Below are 19,186 nucleotides of genomic sequence, written 5' to 3'. Positions count from 1 at the left end.
GCAATGACTGAATAATGGAGCAGACTTGATGGTCCGAATGACCTATATTTTATGGTCTCTTAGTCTTGCCACCTGTCTCATCACTCCCTCGCACCCCATTGTACTGGCCATCTTCCATATACAATTTCAGTCCTGATACAGGATAATGCATTGGTTTGAGAGGTTGAATTGCATAGGAAGTGTTCAATCATTCTTCGTTCTCCACAGATGCTGCCTGACACACTGAGTTCCTCCAGAATCTTGTTATTTGCTCCAAATACCAGCAGTGACAGTCTTGTGTGTATGAAAGCCTTATGCTCAAGCCTGTCTCATTGCTTTATGTGTATGAAGGCTCTTTCAGCTGCACTCTTCCAGTTCTGCATTACCCACAGTCTCAAACATACTCATTCTACCACTGGTGGCAGTACTTTCAAACACCAATTCGTAAGCTCTGTAATTTATATTTTGTCATAAACCTTCTTGCTCCATTTTACCAATGCAATGAAGGAGGATTTCCATTTACTAGTCTTGGCTGGATTCAAATATAACCCGCAGAAGTAGCCTGGAGATGGAACTATTTCTCTGAACTTGAGGATATTTCTCTGGACATTTAGGATAATGCATTGGTTTGAGAGGTTGAATTGCATAGAAAGTGTACTTATACAAGCAAGACCAAAACCAAGGGCCATAAGATATAGGAGTAGAATTTAGCCATTTGGTCCGCCATTCAAAGCTGTTTTTTTTAATCAACCCCATCCTCCCATCTTTTCCCTGTAACCCTTAACCTTTTTACTATCAAAAACTCTCTGAGCTATGGCTTAAATAGATCCAAAAACGTGGCTGCCAAAGCGTACTATGGCAAAAAAAATCCATAGATTCGCCACTCTCTGGCTGAAGAAATTTCTCCTCATCCCAGTTCTACAGGGTTGTGCCTTTATTCTAAGGCTCTCCCTTTGGATCCTAGGCTCTCCTACTAGTGGAAACATCCTTTCCACATCCACTCTCTCCAGGCCTTTCAATATCCAGGAGTTTTCATAAAACCTCAAAGAAATGAGACAGTAATAAATCCTGGATGCCGTTGTCTATCAAATTCAGGTCATTAACAAGGTTGCTCCTCACCTCATCACTGGTCCATCTGTTGGGGAACGATGGTCTCAGCCTCTTGATGCACACAACTTCTCTCATATCTTCGAAGGATGGATCGCTGGGCACCAAGTCATGATATGGTAATTGGTATTCTTCAACAATCCCTGCGGATGGAAAAAACACAGCCTTGGCAAACCATACATACTAGGTGCATTCTGTTGAAACACAAGCCTTGAAACTTTATCCCTTCTCTCAGTGTCTGATGTATGCAATGAGCCTTAGCAAGGGCAGCCTGCTCCCAAGGTCATTCATGCCAACCAACTGTTTATAACAGACTTTAGAACAGGATGTAGCTTAGCGTTTCCTCCTTCCATAGTTCTGCTGAGTGCCTCTCAACAGTCTGGTTACACAGAGAGATCCCAACATGCAAAGGAGAGAGAGAAGTTTCCTCAGTTCTATTTTGGGAAGACAATCAATATGAAGACTTGAATTTTCCCAATTTCACATAACCTGTGGTCCCTCTCTCCCTTTTTATTCTCCTCCTGGTCTATCTGGTTCTTTTTTGTTACTGCTAAGGCTAATAAAATAGCTTCTTTGTTATGTTGTAATAAAATGGCTTCTCTGTAATGTTAACTGCTGAGTTAATGGTAGCAGCTTGTTTGGGTTATAATTACTGATAACAAGAATTGTATTCATTTGCTAACCAATTGGGATAGATGTTATTCTTTCTTGTGTGTCTGTAAGCTATTGTTTTCATGGGCTTTGGGGAGAAGGCGTGATGGGGACAGAGAGAGGAGACGTGATGAGAGAGATGCTGTAAGATGGGCGAGGAACGGACCCCGAGCGGGAGTCCGAGGCCCAGGGTCTTTGGCAAGGAGAGGAGACGAGGACAGACTCGTATGGAGCATTTGGTCAACCACCAAGGGTGGTCCCATTCGAGGGTCGGCGGAGTTTGGAGGACATCGGCTGGAGGAAAGAGAGACCCGGTTCTATAAGAATTGATAGAGTTACTGACTTGGCGCCTTTATTGTATTTGTTTCTACTAACCCATCACCAAGAAATACTTATAAAGTGTAATCATTTAATCGCATATGGTGTACTGTCTGTTATTTGGCGTGGTGGGGTACATCACACAGCATCTACACCAACTTGATTACCCAGTTTGCTGGGGCCGAAGGCCGCTCCCCCTAAACGAAAGCGAGCTGAGCGAGCCTGAGGCTTACCAGGAGGCTACACTACTCTTACCACAGTGGCAACCCCCACCCATCACTCTGTATCTTTCCCCTCCTCCATCTATCTCTCACCTATTACACTGAATGCCCCCCATACTATTTTCATCTCCCCTACCTTCATTGGTTCCATGCTCCACTTATCTCTCTGATCAGATTTCATCACATTCAGCCTTTTAATGCCTCCACTCTTCCCTCCTCTGTCAGCCCTCATCAATTGGATCCACCTACCACTTGCCAGCTTTTGTTTCATCTCTACTCACCACCCCTTTATTCTAGCTATCTTCCTTCTTCTCTTTCAATCCAGGTGAAGGTCCTGACTCAAAACATCAACTGTCTATTTTCTCTGCAGACACTTCTTGACCCAGTGATTCTCTCTAACATCTTATTTGTTGCTAAATGTGAAAGATAAATTTATCTATAGTCAGCACAATGTGTGTTGAGTACTACAATGTGTGATCACTCTGTAATCCAGGAGCAAGCCACTGGAGCACTGATCTTAAAGAATTTTCATCAGTTACTGAAAAGGCAAATGTCTATTAGTTCAAAGCTAACAACGTTTAAAAGACATATCGATAGGTACATGGATTGGAAAGATTTTGAGAGTAATGGGCCAAATACGGGCAAATGGTACTAGCTTAGGCAGTGATGACACGGTGTGTACACATTCAGTAGTCCTAAACTTAAATCCTTTCTGGAATAAGTATCTACAAATACTTTCACCTTAGGGATATTGAAGATAAAGGTAGCTTTATTTGGCACAACTGCAGTGAAATATCCAGTGGAGTGCATTGTTTCAATTAAATTAAATGAACAAAGATTGGTCTGGACAGCCTACAAGTGTCACCATGTGTCCAGTGCCGACAGAGCACGCCCACAACTTATTAACCCTAATTCATATGTCTTTGGAATTTTAGGAGGAAACTAGAGCATATGGGAGGAAACTTGTGCCGTCGCTGGAATAATGTACAATGGTGATCATAGGCACTGTAAACCACTACGCCCCTGTGCCACTCAATGTATCAACCAATAATTAAACATTGATGAGGTTAGGTGGATGGTCAACGTGGACCCTCTTGTTTCTCCTGAGTATGTCAACAGGGTGGGCAAAGTATTATTTTTAAGTTTAACAATCTTCTTGAACCTTGGACAGTTTCTGCTGCTGTACTAAGAAGCTGAGGTTAGCAATAAGCTTCTTGGGCCTGGAAAGTGATTATCCATCCCTGTGGAACATTTCAGCTGGCACAATGGGCTTATTTTGTGCTGTATTACCCTGTGAGTTGTAAAAGTAGGCTGCACAGCTGGTTTTCTCTGAAGATCACAACTCAGTTTGACTCTCCCACTCTCAAACCACTTGGGCAGCACTGTAGCATAATAGCTAACATAATGTTTTACAGCACCAGTGATCAGGGTTTAGCTCCCGCTGCTGTCTGTAAGGAGTTTGTGTGTGTTTCCTCTCACATTCCAAAGATGTATAGGTTAGGGTTAGTGAGCTGTGGGCATGCTACATTGGTGCCGGAAGCATGGTAGCACTTGCAGACTGCCCCCAGCACATCTACAGACTTTAATGCAAATGACACATTTTACTGTATATTTCAATGTAAATGCTAAAAGTGAATCTAGTATTTCAAATCTTTCAAAATCCCTTCCCAATGCACATGCATCTATTCAGTAAAACATCTCTTAATTTCATTTATCTCACATAGTGTAGTTATGTGAATGGCAACTTTTTAAGGCCTTTGGCCTTCCCAGTATCCATCACTTCCCCACTGGCAAAAGCCTGGCCCCTGAATCTCTGGGATACCCCTCCGTCTCTCCACCACTTTCAAGACCATCTTTGAAGAAAGTTGTGGTCACCTTGCCGATTGCCTCTCTATCAGGAACACATGATGGAGGCCAGGTAGTTCAGGAGGAGAGAGATAAGGGACAGAGGGGGAGCAGTGACTGAAAGCTGAAGAATCAGTGTCCCTGCCATCAGGTTATACACTGCCCATGCAGAACTTGAGCTGCTGTTCCTCTTTATGAAGTTTTGTTTTGCTAAATTTAGTATGCTGTAAAGTGCTTGGCAATTCTTTTCCATGTTCAAGATAGAAATTACTGTTGCCTGGCAAATCTCTCCACAAATTTTCCCCATGAAGACAAAACAAATACAATCAATCAGGATCTTACCTACAGACACACAACGCCGTGCTATCTCCCATAAGATCAGTCCAAAACTGTACATATCTGCCATGATGTATGATTGGAAATGATTACGGTTAAGACTCTCATCCAACACCTCTGGAGCCATGTATCGTTTTGTCCCTACTCTGGTGTTGAGCGGTATGTCTACTTCATTAGTGTCACTGTGGAGAAAATGAAAATGGGAGAGAATTAAGATACCTTACCTTTTATTGTTAAAGAAGAAAGTGAATAATTACATGAGAGAGAAGAAATGCATAAATCAATTGACAATGAGTGATAACTATTTGGTGCTCTGAACTTGGAATTTTTGGTCTAAAGTACTGAAATGTAATTAGACCCTACAAAAAACAATTGGATAAGCATCACAAATAAGTCCACTCTAATTCAGTTTTTTAAATTATCAAAACTTGACAGACCAGTGCCAAATTCTTCTTCCTTCACAGACAGACAAGGGAGAGCTAGCCACCTGTCTCTGACATTTTAATAGTTTTTCATCGTCATCAACATGCTGGGTTTGGGTGTTCACAGGACAGCTAAATGGACCTTTACATAGATGCCATAGCCACGCAAACAAGTCAGAGGGTGGATATTCTGTGGCAAATAACTCATCCTGACACTCTTAACACCTTTCCACTTCTTGAAGGAATGTGATGGGATACTCCCCACTTTTACAGATGAGCACGGCTACAACATACAAGAAGCCCAATCCCATGCAGAAAAAGCAGCTTGTGTGATACCTTTACCCAGTCTCCTCCACCTATGACACCTCACCCACCAGTTTGATTGACTCTGAATCGCCCCTGAAGTATCCTGGAAGTTCACTAGTTCAAAGAGTAAAGAAGGATGGGAAGGAACTGCTGACCATGAGGCCCAGCTTCAGTGAATGAATTAGAACAAAATACATGTGAAATTACAATTTGTACTAATAATTTCCTTGAGAGCGCCAATCCTCTATAATAAAAATAACAACTCTTTATGGAGCACTTTTCATACAGATAATATAATGTGTTTCAAAGTGCTTTACAATGGAATAAAGTGAAAATATGAAAATAAAATAATAATAAATATAGAAATAAAAGACTAAAAGATGTTAGTTAAAAGCAAAGTTAAATAAATGAGTTTTGTGCTGGTGTTTAAAAGTGTCAACTGAGTTTGCATTTCTTATAGTTTAAGGTATTAAATTCCACAGTTTAGGAGCGTAATTCAATAAAGCTGACCTGTCAATTATCTTTTGAAGGAGACTGTTTAATTTAAGAGACTGGTAGAAGAAGACCTGAGAGCTTGAGCAGGACTATAAAATGAAAATGATTCTGTGATGTACTCTGGTCCCAGACCACTAGCAGCTTTAGAAACAAGTAAGAAAACTTTAAAATCAATTCAGTAAGATACAGGAAGCCAATGCAGAGGAGCTAGGATGGGAGTGGATATGTCTCCTTATCCTGGTTTTAGTTAAAAATCTAGCAGTGGTATTCTAAATGAGTTGAAATTGGTCAATAGATTGCTCTGGAAGGCCAGTTTAAAAAGTGCATCGCAGTAATCCAGTCTATTTGATATAAGGATGTGGATTAGCTTTTCAGCATTATTACCCTACAGAAATGAATGTACCTTTGTAATAGTTCTTAAATGTAGAAATGCTGCTCTGGTCACTTTCTTTATGTGGTATTTAAAATACAAATTTGAGTCAAGGATAACACCCAGGCTTGTTTACTTCCAATTTTACAAGGGGAGCCAAGTTCCCAAGTTTAACAAGAAGTTATCTCTTTTGGCTTTGGGACCAAGAAAAAGTATTTCAGTTTTATATTTGTTTTTTTTAGGAAATTATTGCTCATCCATTTGTTTATTGCAGCCATACCAGAAGTCAGGGAAGATAGGGTGTTATAGAAACATAGAAAATAGGTGCAGGAGTAGGTCATTCGGCCCTTCGAGCCTGCACCGCCATTTATTATGATCATGGCTGATCATCCAACTCAGAACCCTGCACCAGCCTTCCCTCCATACCCCCTGACCCCTGTAGCCACAAGGGCCACATCTAACTCCCTCTTAAACATAGCCAATGAACTGGCCTCAACAGTTTGCTGTGGCAGAGAATTCCACAGATTCACCACTCTCTGTGTGAAGAAGTTTTTCCTAATCTCGGTCCTAAAAGGCTTCCCCTCTATCCTCAAACTGTGACCCCTCGTTCTGGACTTCCCCAACATCGGGAACAATCTTCCTGCATCTAGCCTGTCCAATCCCTTTAGGATCTTATACGTTTCAATCAGATCCCCCCTCAATCTTCTAAATTCCAACGAGTACAAGCCCAGTTCATCCAGTCTTTCTTCATATGAAAGTCCTGCCATCCCAGGAATCAATCTGGTGAACCTTCTTTGTACTCCCTCTATGGCAAAGATGTCTTTCCTCAGATTAGGGGACCAAAACTGCACACAATCCTCCAGGTGTGGTCTCACCAAGGCCTTGTACAACTGCAGTAGTACCTCCCTGCTCCTGTACTCAAATCCTCTCGCTATAAATGCCAGCATACCATTCGCCTTTTTCAACGCCTGCTGTACCTGCATGCCCACTTTCAATGACTGGTGTATAATGACACCCAGGTCTCGTTGCACCTCCTAATCGGCCACCATTCAGATAATAATCTGTTTTCCTATTTTTGCCACCAAAGTGGATAACTTCACATTTATCCACATTAAATTGCATCTGCCATGAGTTTGCCCACTCACCCAACCTATCCAAGTCACCCTGCATCCTCTTAGCATCCTCCTCACTGCTAATACTGCCACCCAGCTTCGTGTCATCCGCAAACTTGGAGATGCTGCATTTAATTCCCTCATCCAAGTCATTAATATATATTGTAAACAACTGGGGTCCCAGCACTGAGCCTTGCGGTACCCCACTAGTCACCGCCTGCCATTCTGAAAAGGTCCCGTTTATTCCCACTCTTTGCTTCCTGTCTGCTAACCAATTCTCCACCCCTAATGATGTCTCCTAATGGAAGCATGTATAAGGAGAAGGGTAGGGGACTGAGACATCTTCCCATTGCAACACCAGAAGGTATTATACATCATATCTCTTAACATCTCCAAGACAAACTAAAAAAATTCTAAGATACGTGAAAGAAATTAATTAAGGGCACAACCAGAGAGGGGAAGCCAGTTCTCAAGGTGATCCAAGAGAATGCTGTGGTCAATTGTGTCAAAGGCAGCATTTAGATCTAAAAACTGCATTTCCAGCCATCGAATTCTAAATTTGTGTATAATTACAAAATACAATTAAGTTGGTCAGTAAATCTTTTCTCTGTACTTTTGTCAGTTAAATAAAGGTTCACGTGAATTAACATATCACAGATTTTTGTTTTTATTGCATTTTGGAAAATATCCCAACTTTTCTGGAAATGGGGTTTGTAGAAGAATTAGAACTGAGACGCCTTTGGCATCAGTGTTGAGCTTAAGGTCACTGACAATTTTGGTAAGGACCATCACCATGCCGTGGTTTACTCTTAAACCTGACTGAAACTTTTCTAGAAAATTGTTCTCATTCAGAAATTTGGTGAGTTGATTGAAAATTACTTTTTCAAGAATCTTGCCCAAGAATGGAAGATGTAGGCCTGTAGTTAGTTGGTACCTCACTATCAAAGTTTGGCTTTTGTCTTTTTAAAGACACCTTTGAAAGGCAAATTGAGCTGCAAAGCACAAGGATTGGATGTTATGTCTGCAGAGATCTGGGCAATGATAATTATTCTCTTGGTCCCTGGTTTTGAAGAAGGCTTTTGACATGCTGACCTTCATCAGAGTACCGAGTATAGAAGCTATTCAGTACTCATCATCTTATGTTGTAGTTGTACAAGACATTAGTAAGGTCATGTTTGTAATGTTGTGTTCAGTTTGATCAACCTGCTATAGGAAAGATGCTGGAAAGAGTGAAGAGGAAATTTACCAGAGGGTATTGCTGGCACTGGCGGAAGAGTTTGAGCAGGCTCGGACTTTATTTAGAATGTAGAAGAATGAAGTGATCTTATTGAGGTGTATAAAATCAGTTATTCCCAGGGTTGAGGACTTAAGAACAAGAGAGCTCCAGTTCAAGGAGAGAAGGGAAGTATTTAACAGGAACTCTCGGGACAATCTTTTCACCCAGAATATATGAAATGAGCTTCCAGGGGAAGTGGTTGAGGCAGGTACGGTGACAACATTTAAGAGGCACTTGCAGAAGTACATGGATTATCTTGGTTGGCATGGACCAGTTGGACCGAAGGATCTGTTTTGTGCTGTAGGACTCTGACATTGCTCACCTGATAAATTTAACAGCCAAACCCAGGTCTGCGATACAGCACATTCCGTTTTTCTTCACCAGGATGTTTTTGCTTTTCAAGTCCCGGTGAGCAATGGCTGGCTTTCCCTGAGTGCCAAAGATCTCCGTGTGCAGGTGGCACAGTCCACTGACAGTAGAATATGCCAATTTCAGCATGGCTTTTGTGTCAAGGGTAGTGGACTTTAAATAGTCATAGAGAGAGCCATTTTCATGGTAATCTGTGATCAGGTACAGCTGTGTCCATGACCCCGTTCCCTTGATATCAGCAGCAATAAAACCTGAAAATAAAGCACACATCATTGGTGTTCAAACTGACAATCAAATTAGGAACAAATTATCCTATCAAATCTTTGGGACAGGTACAATGATTTTCAGCAATGGTTCCTGGAATTGGCTTGAGGAGAATTTGATGTCTCTGGGTCAGTATTTGACACAGTTCAGAAGGATGAGGAGTGGGGGGGAGCAGATGGGGAGGGATCTCATTGGAACCTGCTGGATACTGAAAGGCCGGGATAGAGTGAACATGGAGAGAATGTGTCCATTAGCAGGAGAATCTTGGATCCGAACAGACAGCCTCAGAATAAAGGGACATCCTTTCAGAAACGAGATGAGGAGGAATTTCTAATGGTGGACAGAGGTTTTGAGTCTGTGGAATTTATTGGCATGGAGCGCTGTGGAGGCCAAGTCATTGGGTATACTTTAAGCAGATTGGTAGGTCCTTGTTGGGGTGGGGGGGGGAGTTAAAGATTACAAAGAGAAAGCAAGGGAATGTGGTTGATTTAAAAAAAATCAGCTATGATTTTAATGGCAGTGCAGACTCAATGGCTGAAAGGCCTAATTCTGTTCCTATATCTAAGCCTAATAAGTGATTCCTGCCGACAAGTGAAGCTGAAATTGTTCCATTGGAACTTAAAGAGATAATTAATAAAGGGTGTTCTGCACTGTCTTTTGAAGGAAACATCACAGCAAGGTGATAAAGACCCCAAGGCAAGTGCATTGAAAAGAAAAGAGCTGGTATACCAGGGGACCCTTAAATAATCCTTCTGTAATTGCTACCTGTGAGAGTTTGCTCTACACAAAATTCTGACGTTATACTTTGAATTCCTTTCTGACTCTACATCGTATCTTCAAGCAACAAACTCCAAATTTAAAAAACCTTGCCACCATCAATCTTTAAATCTGTGTCCCCTCTACTTACACTATCTACAACAACCATTCAATCATTACACCACTGTCAAAACTTCTACCAACCATCATCTTTGGTACAAGAAAAATAACCTGCACCTGACCTTGAAGATGAAATCCCTTTCCTTGGAGTCATTCCATTTCATTCCTACTTCACCTTCACTAGGATCTTCACATCCTGCAATACTCCAATTGTGGGTTAATCTATATTTTGCACAGTTTCAAAGTAACTCCTTGCCTTTGCACTAGATAAATATCAGAATTGCATTGACTTTAGTAACCAGATGTCCTGCCACTTTCAAGGATTTATGCACAGTTAGTACGAGGTCTGTTTTGTTCTTATGTACAAATATTGACACCACTACTGAAACTGTCAGGTTATTTCCTACTTTGTTCAGATTTAGCTGAAGACAGTGCTTGGTCCCAGTGGGAATGAACTTGGTGATTGGCGTTACAAGGTCACCTGAAAGAGAGGTGTCTAAAATAAAGCCGATACTCTCCAGTGGAAGGAGAACGACTGACAGCATGGATTGGATTTCAGTTATTTTGAAAGTCAATTTGACCCTGGGGAGTGATCGGCAGCAGCTCATCAAGCCCTTGATAGAGTTGAAAACACAGCTCTTTCAGCCTCTCAATTTTCCCCACTAAATCCTGTTTTAATTAATCTATAACACTTGCCTAGAACACACAAGAGAAAGTGTGGGACTGGCTGCTGAGAAGCATTGATACAGAAAAGGCAAGTCTCAGAAGCACAGACTGTAACACTACTGGACAGTTGTGAAGACCCTCCTGGTTTACACATGTGCTTCAGAGAAAGAGGTAGAGTCATAGACTCGTACAGCATGGAAGCAGGCTTCTGCCCAACCAGCCCATGGCAACTAAGGTGCCCTAATATAGTCCTGTTTGGGTGCACTTGACCCATTTCCCTCCAAATCATTCCTATCCATGAATTGGTCCAATGTGGTTAATATATAGAATAAAGAATCAACCACATCTTTATACTATATATCTACTTTCCACCCTCAGTGTGAAAAGTTACCACTCAGGTTCCTATTAAACCTCTTTCTTGTCACCTTAAACCTATGCCCTTTAGTTCCTGATTCTCCATCCTGGGGAAAAGACCGTGTGCAGCACTCTATCTATACCCCTCATGATTTTTCAACAGGTCTATAAGATTGCTACTCACTCTCCTGTACTCCAATGAATGAGGTCCCAGCCTGTCCAATCTCTCTCTATTGCCTAGAACTTACTGTCCTGGCCACACCTTGTCTTCCTGATCTACCTACCTACCCCAGTCTGGCTCATTTGTGACTCCAGACCAAGTAAATGCCATCCTGGCCTGCAATAGCTACATCCTATGAATGAATGAATAAATTAAAACAGCTTAATCCTTATGATACTGAAGGACAACTTTCAGCTTATTGTTTCCAAGTCTGCTTTGAGAGCAATCCATGCACCAGAGACACACCATTCACCGGAAAAACCTAGATTAGCTATGTAAATTATACAGGAAAGAACACAACTAGAATGAACAAAAACAAAGTCTGTTGTGTAAAGTGGTTACTATGCTGAGGCAGTGATAGTTTCTGTATTCAACACTCACATTCCCATTACTTTTTTCCTTGTAACCCATTTTCTCACACGTGTTCCACCTAATTTTCTCACCAACTGCCTTCACTGGGAACAAATTACAGTGGTCAAATAACCCAGTTTTGTCTCAAAGGAGCCATGCCAGACTTCAAAGGGGTCACAAGTAAAAAAACAAGAATCTGACGGCCACAGGAATTTCTGAATGAGCCATGATAAGTTTACTGTTTTAATTAAATATTATGAAAATATATTAAATAAAAAGAAATGAATATGTAATTTAGTTAGAACCCTGAATGAAATCAATGGAAAAATATGCTAGATGATGTAAATGAGGCAGCAAAACAGCTTAGTCTGTATGTGTGTGTGTGTGTGTGTGTGTGTCCTAGTTATGCCTGCCTTTTTGTTGGGTTTGTGGAACAATCTATGTTCCGTGCCTATTCTGGTATCTGTCCCCCACTTTTCCTTCGCTATATCGACGACTGCATTGGCGCTGCTTCCTGCACGCATGCAGAACTCGTTGACTTTATTAACTTTGCCTCCAACTTTCACCCTGCCCTCAAGTTTACCTGGTCTATTTCCGACACCTCCCTCCCCTTTCTAGATCTTTCTGTCTCTGTCTCTGGAGACAGCTTATCCACTGATATCTACTATAAGCCTACTGACTCTCACAGCTATCTGGACTATTCCTCTTCTCACCCTGTCTCTTGCAAAAACGCCATCCCCTTTTCGCAATTCCTCCGTCTCCGCCGCATCTGCTCTCAGGATGAGGCTTTTCATTCTAGGACGAGGGAGATGTCTTCATTTTTTAAAGAAAGGGGCTTCCCTTCCTCCACTATCAACTCTGCTCTTAAACGCATCTCCTCCATTTCACGTACATCTGCTCTCACTCCATCCTCCCACCACCCCACAAGGAATAGGGTTCCCCTGGTCCTCACCTACCACCCCACCAGCCTCCGGGTCCAACATATTATTCTCCGTAACTTCCGCCACCTCCAACGGGATCCCACCACTAAGCACATCTTTCCCTCCCCCCCTCTCTCTGCATTCCGCAGGGATCGCTCCCTACACAACTCCCTTGTCCATTCGTCCCCCCCATCCCTCCCCACTGATCTCCCTCCTGGCACTTATCCGTGTAAGCGGAACAAGTGCTACACATGCCCTTACACTTCCTCCCTTACCACCATTCAGGGCCCCAAACAGTCCTTCCAGGTGAGGCATCACTTCACCTGTGAGTCGACTGGGGTGATATACTGCGTCCGGTGCTCCCGATGTGGCCTTTTATATATTGGTGAGACCCGACGCAGACTGGGAGACCGCTTTGCCGAACATCTACGCTCTGTCCGCCAGAGAAAGCAGGATCTCCCAGTGGCCACACATTTTAATTCCACATCCCATTCCCATTTTGCATGTCTATCCACGGCCTCCTCTACTGTAAAGATGAAGCCACACTCAGGTTGGAGGAACAACACCTTATATTCCGTCTGGGTAGCCTCCAACCTGATGGCATGAACATCGACTTCTCTAACTTCCGCTAAGGCCCCACCTCCCCCTCGTACCCCATCTGTTACTTATTTTTATGCACACATTCTTTCTCTCACTCTCCTTTTTCTCCCTCTGTCCCTCTGAATATACCTCTTGCCCATCCTCTAGGTCACCCACCCCCCCGGTCTTTCTCCCTAGGCCTCCTGTCCCATGATCCTCTCGTATCCCCTTTTGCCTATCACCTGTCCAGCTCTCGGCTCTATCCCTCCCCCTCCTGTCTTCTCCTATCATTTTGGATCTCCCCCTCCCCCTCCAGCTTTCAAATCCCTTACTCACTCTTCCTTCAGTTAGTCCTGACGAAGGGTCTCGGCCTGAAACGTCGACTGCGCCTCTTCCTAGAGATGCTGCTTGGCCTGCTGCGTTCACCAGCAACTTTGATGTGTGTGTGTGTGTGTGTGTGTTTGTTTGTTTTGCGGGGGGGGGGCAGGGTGTTTGTGTGATATATCTGCTCTTGCTTGACCAGAGACAAATCACCATTCACACCCTGTAGGCAGCCTGTCCCACATCCACTCCCAAATCACAAATTGCAGATTGGGCAGGACTGTCTGCAGCAAGGCCAGTCAGTGAGTTTGCAGCAGGAGGCCGGTTCTGCTTGCCTTCCAGTGACTGTTGCACATTATACTTATAAAACATGGGGTCATCTGCCAGAAATGGCTAAACTGCAGAGAGGCAAGACTGAGTGAAGTCTACCGCTGCATCAGTATCTACCACTACAACTTCAATTAAATCCCTGATACTTATCATTTTTGAAAAGAAGTTCAATTTGCTTTTCTTGATAGTTTTGCAGCATTTCTAGGTGATAAGCTGCTTGGAGAACAATTGTCACTGCTAAGTCTGACATGTATTACCTGTCAGATATATTTGAAAAACTGAACAATTGCGAGGTAAAAATTGCAATCTCTTATCATGCAAAAAGGATATTATCACTTTCCTTGGAAAACTCACGCAACTTTTCAGCAGTAGTATAGGACATTCTGTGTTTATGCAATTTCCTTCAGTGGCCACGCTTAAAATAGAATTGCAAGATGATGATCTAGTTGTATATCTTGATTATCTGAATCAACTGCACACTGATAACGGAATTTCGGTCCAGAGACATGCTGGAGGTGCACATTCCAGACTGGGTGGTGGATCCATTTGGAATGAATGTGAATGATGTTGACATCACATTGCAAGAATGATGTTGACATCTCATGGGGAGAAAGCAAAGTTATTTTTAATTGAATTTTCCTCATCAAGTTGAATGTGGTTTTAGTCAAGCTTTTCACCAGCTACCAAAAGCTTGTAACCATTGTGATGTTGGAAAAAGAGGTAATCAGTGCGCATGCACCGGTCGTGCATGCAGCCGTTCCGACTAGTTTTCTTACTTTTTCAACTTACGTTATTTGTTGTATTTTTTTTCACGGTAACACATTGAAGCTGCACCCTCTCTAACATGCTGGTGGAGAGAGTTTTATTTGGGTTTTTAGCGTTGGAAATATATATATAATATAAAGGCATCCGTTAGTCTTGCGAGACCATGGATCTGCGCCTGGAAAGTCTTCACTCTCCAGGGTGCAGGCCTGGGCAAGGTTGTATAGAAGACCGGCAGTTGCCCATGCTGCAAGTCTCCCCTCTCCACAACACCAATGCTGTCCAAGGGAAGGGCAAGGGCTGATACAGCTTGGCACCAGTGTCGTCGCAGAGCACTGTGTGGTTAAGTGCCGTGCTCAAGGATATAAAATATCCTATTCAATCTTCAAAGTAGTTTTATTTTCCTTCTACACCTGTAACATTATGCTTAATGTGTAATAATACCTATAACCTGTTAAAACATAAATATTGACTGTTTATTATAATAATTAGTACAGTTGACCAAATAAAAGTAGAGCAACTAACGGAACCAATAGATGGTGGGGCCACAAGCAGAAAAAGGTTGAGAACCACTGATATAACCTACCAGCAAGAGATATGACAACCTAATACTGGCATATCCACACAGATGCTGACTGCTGTATGTCACTGCCACCTTGGCATCATTGCTAGGGTCTTAACGGTGTCCACATTTTCTTCTTACTTTGGGAAGTCTGCATCACTATCACATGTGGATTGTGCTCAGAGGCATTTTATTGGCTGTCATGCCCTAGGATGTAAAACAATGTTAGAATTTCTTCCCTTCTAATTCCAGCTTCAATGTTCCCTTTGGAATTCCAGGATTGACAGAGACAAAGAGATCAATGAAACTTAAATAAGGAAATAATTAGTTCCCAGTAGACCTCCTTGATGTTGACATTAAGCACTGAAAACATGAAGTAAAGACCCTCTGATGAAAGGGTTGAGAATAGAGGGGGGAAAGGGAAAAAAAAAACAATGTGTTTGGGGTGTTTTCCACTGGGAATAACAAATAAGAGTTTAAGATTTATTAAGAATTTTTATTTAAGTAAAGGATGCATAGAGCCAAGCCAACAGCAACTTTGCAGACCAGAAGAGCAAACCAGACTATAAAACAAGACCAGTATGGCCTATGAAATACAATATGGGGACTGCAGTAAATATTATGTCGACCAAACTGGGAGAAAACTATCCACGCAGATCCATGAACATCAAGACAAGAAAATCTGCAGATGCTGGAAATCGGAGCAACACACACAAAATGCTGGAGGAACTCAGCAGGCCAGGCCAGGCCAGAAAAGAGTACAGTCAACGATTCGGCCCTTCATCAGTCCTGAGCCTGTTTACTCTTTTCCATAGATGCTGCCTGGCCTGCTGAGTTCCTCCAGCACTTTGTGTGTGTTCCACGATCATGAACTAACTGTAAAGCAACATGACCAACTCTCCCTAGTCTCTATCCATGAAGATCGAGAGAGGCACAAATTTGACTGGCACCAGTAAAAGTCATGATACAAGTGAACACACGGCATGCAGGAGAATTCCTAGAAGTGTGGATTTCTGTGAGCACTTCTGTAAGCAAATAAAAACCTCAATCCTATTTATGAGCAGACGGGAGCAAAATTCCAGAGAACAGTGCACAAAGTTTGCCACACAGCCCATCAGCAATGAGGTTTCTTCCCCACATCACTTTTGAGTAGCTGAAATGACGTCCAGCCAGCTGATTGAAAAGTACATCAAGGCCAAGCATTTGGAGGACACACCACAATCAACAGTACACTGACCATGTGTCTCCTCACATGGAGATGAAACATTTGCAAGTAAATTGCCAAGATCAGAGAACAACAATCCAACCATAGAGTCCTAGAGTCACACAGATACAGGTCCTTCAACTCAACTTATTCATGCTGATTAAAGTGCCTTCCTGATCTAGTCTCGTTTGCCTGTGTTTGGTCCCTATCCTTCCAAACTTCTCCTGTTCACAGACCTTTAAACATTGTATGTTAGGTGGCAGGGTGGAGGTTCATTTCTATGAAAGTAGCTGTAAAGCGCTCCTTCCCTCTGCTAGCCTGCAGGTCACCCCTGGGCAAGGAGTAGCACCTGCTTCGCAACCCCCACCCCCCCAATTCAAGGTCACATGAAGCCATGGGAGCAGGTGGGGTATGATTGTATGAGCAGTTGGTGCATATCACAAGTCCAAGTTATGTGACCACTGACACCAGGCAGACAATCTGTGAAGAGTATTGATAATGGCTGGGGTCACCTGTCTTCTAAAGACACTGCCCAGAAGAAGGCACTGACAAACAACTTCTTTAGAAAAATTTTCCAAGAACCATGATCGTCCATGTCATATGACAAGACACATAACGAAGAAATGTTGAATGAGGTGCATAAAGACATAATTAATGATGAGTTGTAATGGTTAGAAGAGTCATTGGAAATGAGATGAAACAAAATATCTTTTGCTAAGTGTAAGACGTCCAATGTACACTCAATGGCCACTTTATTAGGTACCTCCTGTACCAAATAAAGTGGTCACTGAGTCACTGAGTGTATGTTCGTGGTTTTCTGCTGCTGTAAACCATCCACTTCAAGCTTCGATGTATTGTGGTTTCAGAGATGCTCTTCTGTACATGGCTACTGTAAATCATATGGATTATACCCAGTGTGTGCCAGTGGTAGAGTAAATATACCTTTCCAGAGACAGATGGACAGATGGATGTCAGCAAGTGGGCTGTTTGTTCCGGATAGTGTTGAGCTTCTTGGGAGCTGTTGGTATTGTACTCATCCAGGCGAGTGAAGAGTATTCCATTAGACTACTGATTTGTCATTTGGAAGTACTTTTGGGTGTCATGAGGTGCGTTACCAGCTAATAGGATACCCAAACTCTAACTTGCTTTTGTAGTCCAGGTATTGATGTATCTGGTCCAGTTAATTTCTGGTCAACAGTGACACTCCCCATCTCAGGAAGGTGATTGTAAGGTACACAGCAATGGTAATTCCATTGAAAGGCATGGTCATCACCTGGCCATTGTGTGATGCAAGTGACAGTGGCTGCTGTCATTCTTTGGCCATTTTATTTACAGGGAATTTTGAATGGAGTTGAACATTATGTAATAAGCAAATACTCCCCGTTTTTTATAGATGCATCATTGAAGCCATCCTATCTAGCTTGATATAGCAACTGTTCTGCCCAGGAAATTGCGGAGTTGTGAACATAGCTCAGTCCATCACACAAAAAAAAACAGCCTTCCCTACATAGATTCTGTCTTCACTTCTGTCTCAAAAAAGCAACTAGCATGATAAAAGTCCCCTCCCACCCCAGACATCTCTTCACTCCCTTCCATCACCACCAGACTCAAGGACAGCTTTCACCCCACTGTTATAAGAACTTTGAACAGACATCTTGCACATAAAAAAATTACACAACTACACATTGCACAATCTACTTTGCTATGACACTTGCACCTTGTTGCCTTTCCCTTGCACTACTTCAATGCACTTACATTTCAAAATGATTTGTATGGATGTCATACTAGATGAAACTGTTCATGTGCCTGTAATAAACAAAATTCATGACTAATTCCTGACCTCTGTTATGATTCAGCTGAAGATGGTTGGGACTATGGCATTACCCTGAAGAACCATCTTCTGCTGTGCAAGATACTACTCCAGTTTCTGCCTGATGCTTCTCGATAAATTTTAACAAGGCTCCTTGAGGCTATCACTCTTACGTGTCCTGAGGAGCTCAGCTCTTTGGTCCAGCGTTGTGATTGGATCTGGAGCAATGTGGTCATGGTGAAACCCAATCTAGGTGTCAGTGAACAGGTTATTCATTAATAAAAATCAAAAATAGTTACAAGGACCTCTCACTGCTCACAGGAAAGTTCACATTGTAATACTGCCTCATGTTCATGTTTCTGACTGAGAGCAGACTGTGTGAACAGGACGTACCTGGGCAATCTTCCACACTGCTGGCTAGATGCCAGTGTTGTAACTATACTGGAACAGCTTGGCTAGAGGCACAGCTAGTTCTGGGTTGCAGGTATACTGGACTGCAGCCAGGATGTGCAGTGGTCTCATACTCTTTGCTTTATCCAACGATCTCAGATGATTCTTCGTGTAATGTAGAGTGAAAGTAATTGGGTATAAACTGATATCTGTGGTGTTAGAGTTCACAGGTCATCCATTCAATACTTCTGATTTCACATGATTGCAAATGTTTACTGATCACCTGGTACAAAATCTTGTAGAATAGTTATGTTCTTCCACCATCGGTTTAATTGTCAACTGCCACATATTGCAAGATTAGGCAGGACTACAGAGCTTTGCTCAGATCGATTGGTTGTCAGATCCCTCAGTTCTGTCTGTTACATGTTGTTTCCGGTGTTGAGTGCACAGTGTTGCACTTTCACCAGGTAGACAATCCTTCTTCAGATTCCCCTTCTGCAATCCCCATAATGATAGCCAAATTTTGGTGGTGTGTATTTCCACTATTGCCATGGAGGCGAGGTTTTGGGAATCAGATCTATTCTGACCATCTTATTTTGCACCACTCTCTAGCCACGCAGTACAAAGGAGGGTGTCCTCTTTGTTGCAAGGACTGTGCTGTTCACTTTAACTATGTAAACATATAAAACTACAGCATAGTACAGACGTTTCAGACCACAATGATACGCCAACATTTTAACCTACTCTAAGATCAATCTAACTCTTCTCTC

The 19,186-nt window shown here is 42.5% G+C and overlaps 1 protein-coding gene across 11 annotated transcripts in view; it reads right to left on the bottom strand.

Annotated features, from left to right (window-relative positions):
• bmpr1ba (bone morphogenetic protein receptor, type IBa) overlaps positions 1–19,186 on the bottom strand; it is a 602,440-nt gene that overhangs the window by 9,182 nt on the left and 574,072 nt on the right. For all 11 annotated transcript variants that reach the window (XM_063046872.1, XM_063046868.1, XM_063046873.1 and 8 more), the window contains 3 exons: positions 8,761–9,058; positions 4,464–4,639; positions 1,099–1,229 (listed from right to left, as the gene is read on the bottom strand). In XM_063046872.1, coding sequence (XP_062902942.1) covers positions 1,099–1,229; positions 4,464–4,639; positions 8,761–9,058 — 605 coding nt within the window. The remainder of the gene's footprint in view (positions 1–1,098; positions 1,230–4,463; positions 4,640–8,760; positions 9,059–19,186) is intronic.

The sequence above is a fragment of the Mobula hypostoma genome, chromosome 4 (genome assembly GCF_963921235.1).
Source record: "Mobula hypostoma chromosome 4, sMobHyp1.1, whole genome shotgun sequence".
Taxonomy (NCBI): Eukaryota; Metazoa; Chordata; class Chondrichthyes; order Myliobatiformes; family Myliobatidae; genus Mobula; species Mobula hypostoma.
Note: the sequence above shows the minus strand (reverse complement) of the source record. Positions and strands in the feature narration are given on the sequence as shown.